The 4,984-nt window shown below is 60.4% G+C and overlaps 1 protein-coding gene across 1 annotated transcript in view; it reads left to right on the top strand.

Moving 5' to 3' along the window:
* SEMA5B (semaphorin 5B) overlaps positions 1–4,308 on the top strand; it is a 53,760-nt gene extending 49,452 nt beyond the window's left edge. The window contains 6 exon segments of the mRNA XM_027774219.1: positions 12–365; positions 746–916; positions 1,015–1,164; positions 1,445–1,489; positions 1,807–2,012; positions 2,222–4,308. Of these exon segments, the coding sequence (XP_027630020.1) occupies positions 12–365; positions 746–916; positions 1,015–1,164; positions 1,445–1,489; positions 1,807–2,012; positions 2,222–2,380 (1,085 nt within the window). The 3' untranslated portion in view covers positions 2,381–4,308.
* Positions 4,309–4,984: the final 676 nt, after the last annotated feature.

Below are 4,984 nucleotides of genomic sequence, written 5' to 3' on the forward strand. Positions count from 1 at the left end.
CGGCTCCGGAGCCTGCGACACCGACGGTACAGCCCCGCGCCCTCCCCCCAGGTCCCCGGAGCCCTGGGGGCGGGAGCGGGAGCCCAGGGGGCCTGGGGGGCGGCGGGGCCGGCGTCCGGGAGGCTGAGGCCGGCGCCCCTCCGCAGCCCTGGTGGAAGAGCTCCTGCGCAGCGGCAGCGCGTCCCCGCACACGGTGAGCGGGGGCTGGGCCGCCTGGGGTCCCTGGTCGTCCTGCTCCCGGGACTGCGAGCTGGGCTTCCGCGTCCGCAAGAGAACGTGCACGAACCCGGAGCCCCGCAACGGGGGCCTGCCCTGCGTGGGCGACGCTGCCGAGTACCAGGACTGCAACCCGCAGACTTGCCCAGGTAACGTGCAGGGCTGCTCCCCCAGCTCTGCGCGGGCAGGCCCACAGCAAGTTTTTGCCCTCACTGCCGCCCCAGTGTTGGCTCCGGTGCGTGGGACCTCCTCACCCTCTGTGTCCCCTTCTTCTCTCCCCTGGTGGGTTTACCAGGAAGGGCCCGGATTTGAGGTAGAGCTGGTGTCTCACCCTCTGGGTGACTCTCCTGCTGCCTGCTTTTCCCCTGCCACCCCCCACTCCCTGACAGAGGCCCAAAGGTGGGAGAGGGTGGGGGCTTTGAGGTTAGTGTGCCCCAGGGACAGCGGCCTGGCCTGGGATGGGACAAAGACGGTCGGTCGAGGGCACTAGAGGCTCCTGCACCCCCTTACCCACCTTCTGCCCTCGCAGTGCGGGGCGCCTGGTCTTGCTGGACCTCCTGGTCCCCCTGTTCAGCCTCCTGTGGCGGTGGCCACTACCAGCGCACGCGCTCCTGCAGCAGCCCTGCGCCCTCCCCGGGTGAAGACATCTGTCTGGGGCTGCACACGGAGGAGGCGCTGTGTGCCACACAGGCCTGCCCAGGTACCGGGTGCATCCACCTGGGGCTCGGGAGCCCGGGAACCCTGGATCCCCACTGGGGGTCCTGGAGCAGTCCCCCACACCCCTCTCACCACCTGCAGAAGGCTGGTCGCTATGGTCTGAGTGGAGTCCGTGCTCCGAGGACGGAGCCCAGAGCCGCAGCCGGAGCTGTGAGGACCTCATCCCGGGGCCCAGCACCTGCCCTGGGAACAGTAGCCAGAGCCGCCCCTGCCCCTACAGCGAGATTCCCGGTAGGTCCTGGGGCCAGTGCCTCACAGCACCCCTTCCTGAAGTTGTGTTTTGGGGGGGACAATGCTGGGAGAGAATTCATGTTTGGCTGCTGCACCCACCTGGGGCTCCTCGGTCCTGCGTGGTGAGCCCCAGGCTGAGAGGGGTCTGGGCAGAGATGGAGAAGGCAGGCCCCAGGCCGGTCCTGCTGCTCAGTGCTGACCCGGGGTTCTTCTGGGGGCACTCCTAGCCCAAGGCGCCCTCTCCTCCCTGCACCAACACATCCTCCCTTGTTTCCCGCAGTAATCCTGCCAGCCTCCAGCGTGGAGGAGGCCGCCGGCTGTGGAGGTAAAAGAACCAGCCCCATCTTGCCATACTGTTCTCTGCATCCTCCACCACACTCCTGAAGTCCCGCTTCTCCCCAGCAGCCACACCTCCTTAGGGTCCCCACTGCCTGAGGCCTCGTGTAGGCATCTGGGCAGCCTGTCTGACTGAGCCATGGGCTGTCCTGTGAGAGAGGGGGACAGGCTGCCCAGCCCACCTGTTTCCCTGCTTCTGGCCTCAACCTTTCCTTTATGCCTTTGCTGTTTCTGCTCCCAGGGGGGCCGTCGGGAGTCTGTCCTCTTCACGGCAGCCCTTGTCTCACCAGCTTCTCCTCCTCCCAGGGTTCAGTCTCATCCACCTGGTGGCCACAGGCGTCTCTTGCTTCCTGGGCTCTGGACTCCTGACCTTGGCAGTGTACCTGTCTTGCCAGCATTGCCAGCGCCAGTCCCAGGAGTCCACCCTCGTCCACCCTGCCACCCCCAACCACCTGCACTACAAGGGCGGGGGCACCCCCAAGAATGAGAAGTACACACCCATGGAGTTCAAGGTGGGCACCCCCCTGTGGAGGCAGAGGGCAGTGGAGGGCTCCAGTGGTCCTGGCCCTGAGCTGGGCACTGAGGAGGAAGCCAGAGCGCTGTGGCCAGGCAGTGTATGGCAGTGTGGATACTCCACGCCTGCTCCTAGACTCAGCCCTGGCCTGCTCCCTCCCCACCACTCCCTCACCCACCGCTTGCTTTCTGGTTCCTCCTCCCACAGACCCTGAACAAGAACAACCTGATCCCTGACGACAGAGCCAACTTCTACCCATTGCAGCAGACCAATGTGTACACCACCACCTACTACCCCAGCCCACTGAACAAACAAAGCTTCCGGCCCGAGGCCTCACCTGGACAACGGTGCTTTCCCAACAGCTGATAGCAGTGTCCCAGGACTCGGCTCCTTGCCTTCCCAAGGCACAGAGGAGTGGAGACGGACAGTGGAGCCAGTGTGGTGTTCTCTCTGCCCTGGGCCGGAGACTTGCTGCCCTGCCTATGGGGATCCATCTGGCTTCAGAGCGCTCTGGCTGGTGGTGACCATGGGAGAGAGGGCTGGCTTCAGGCTGGCACGTGGCTGCAGTTCCAGCTCAGCCCAGGTCTCTCATGGCCTCCTTGCGACCCACCATCATGCTGACCTTCCCCTGCCATGTCTGGGCTGCTGGCCTGCTGGGCAAGCGAGGACCTGGGGAGTGGAGATGGCAGGAGGGCAGGCTCTGAGGATTAGGTTGGAAATGACTTCTATGGCCATTGCAAGCTGAGTCTGGCCCTGACTGGCCAGCCCCAGGGACCTGGGCTACATCCTGCCTCTCTCTGAAAGGGACTGATCAGATGGCCTCAGTGCTCTGGATTCTCTGCCCAGGGCTGGGCCGTTATGGTGCTGCCCCTGTGTGACATGGGGACCAAGGCCAGCCCAGGTTGTCCACCTCTGCCTAGCAGTCTGTACTTGCCCAGGGACATCCCTCTGGTCAGAGGCAATAAGGACGCGTCTGGAGGCTGATGTTGCCACGCCCTTTAATCTGGGCTGGCACAGTCCTCAGCCTTGCCCTTAAAGTGAAAATGTGACCCAGGAAAAAGGGAGCTTCAAGACATGGAGGCAGGAGCCTGGCCTCTGCCTCTGTGGAGACTGTCTTCCAGTTGCTGCTCAATCGAGTCGTGGGCTGAGACCTGCTCGGGAATCTGCCGGGCCCACGTCTGTTCAGGAACACATGCACACACACTTGCACACACACACAATCACCATCTGCCACAGCCACAGAAAGGCTGTGGCATTATTAATTAAAGATGATATCCAGTCTCCGAGTGTAACTTCATGCATTGTGTGTGGGCTCCTCTTGGCACGGTGTCGTCACTCAGGGCAACACACGGGGGTGACAGATGGTCTTCTCAAGGTGGAGGAGGCAGTGACCCAGGTAGGGCTTGACTGTCACAGAGGGTGTCTTTCCATCTGAAGGTATATGTGCACCACACACTTCTAAACCCTTTTTGGAAAAGAGGGATAACCACGAGGGGGACACCAGGTGCATGACAGGAGCCCAACAGGCAAGGTTTCTGCCTGTCCTTTAGTCGTTCTTCCGGGCAGTCACTCGGGCACAGGAGTGTGGGTCCAGCAGGGTGGTTAGGGTGGGGGTGGTTTTACGAGGTCCAGCATTTACAATGTTGAGTTTAATAAAGAACCAAAACTGAGCAAGGAGCAAACCTGTCAGCGGGGGAGTCAACGTGGTCTTTGCAGGGTTAAATAACAAGAACTTCCAAGCCTCGGCTACCCAAGTCGGTGCTGCCATTTTGGATGAGGCTGACGGACATCTTAAACGTAGAGAGCAGTGAACTGACCGACTTAAGTGGCTGGACAATGTTCAGATTCCTCGCAGAAGCTCACTAGAGGAGGCCGTAAAGCTTGCGGTTCTAATGGTAGAGGAGGGCAGAGGATTTGGGGCCCTGCTGGGAGGAGCGCTTGAAGCTGCAAGGGAGGAGGAGGGAAGAGCACGCCTGGCCTCCTGAGTGCTAAACTGAGACTGAATCTGCAATGTCCGCAGGCCGAGGTGCAGCCAGTCAGCTCAGGGAGCAGCACTGCAGCTCGGCTCCTTCCTGAGTGCCTCCCATTAGCCCCGTGAGTGCACAGCTGTGTGGCCTCGTGGGCATTTTCGGTCCTGTGGTCTCCAGTTCCCTTAAACCCGATAGAGCGGTGAAGTTCAGGAGTGTTCCAGAGCCCAGGGGGCCTGGCTGGGAAGGTCCACTCATGGTAGTCCAGGTGGAGGGACTGGACGGGTCTGTAGGAAGCGGATGTGGAGAGTTCCTGGGGAATGCTCACCCCCCTATCAAGTGGAATGGAAACCCTTGGGTGCCATGGCAACACATTCTGAATTCTCTTGTGTAAAACCTGTAGCCTTGGAGGCGTGACCAGGCAGAATACTTAAGGGGGGTCCGTGCTGCTCACAGATAAGCTGGCCTGGTTGGCAAATGCTATTTGATAGCCAGCCCTGGGCCAGAGGTGAAGAACCTGAATGTGCTCCCTGACACGGAGGACGTGGTGCTCTGACAGGTGTCTGGGAGCTGAGGTGCGACAGGCAAGGGGCTTCCTCTGTCTGCTGGCCCAGCAGGAGTAAGAGAGATGTGTGAGTGGGCCTCCAGGCCTCCTTGGACACTGCATGGGCAACTTTGTTCATGGGTGCCTTTCCTTTCCCTTTTTTTTTTTTTTTAATTTTTATTTTCTACCTTAATTCAGTATACACCATCACAACACACCAATGAATTTTCCATCCAAAATACACTGTGCATTGGTTCAATCGAGCACATCAACATACATGTTCTCAGCAAGTAATTTTCCAGTTCTTACATCCTGTATACCTTGCCCTTTGTCTTGCCACCCCTGATTCCCCATCCCCCACCCTCTGCCATGTCCCATCTTCCTCCTCCATTGTCCCTGGCATCCATGATTGCCCTCCATGCCTTCCGTCCCCCCCCATTCAATTGTTCTGCCAATGAA

This window comes from Tupaia chinensis, unplaced genomic scaffold, assembly GCF_000334495.1.
Source record: "Tupaia chinensis unplaced genomic scaffold, TupChi_1.0 Scaffold000415_1, whole genome shotgun sequence".
Taxonomy (NCBI): domain Eukaryota; kingdom Metazoa; phylum Chordata; class Mammalia; order Scandentia; family Tupaiidae; genus Tupaia; species Tupaia belangeri.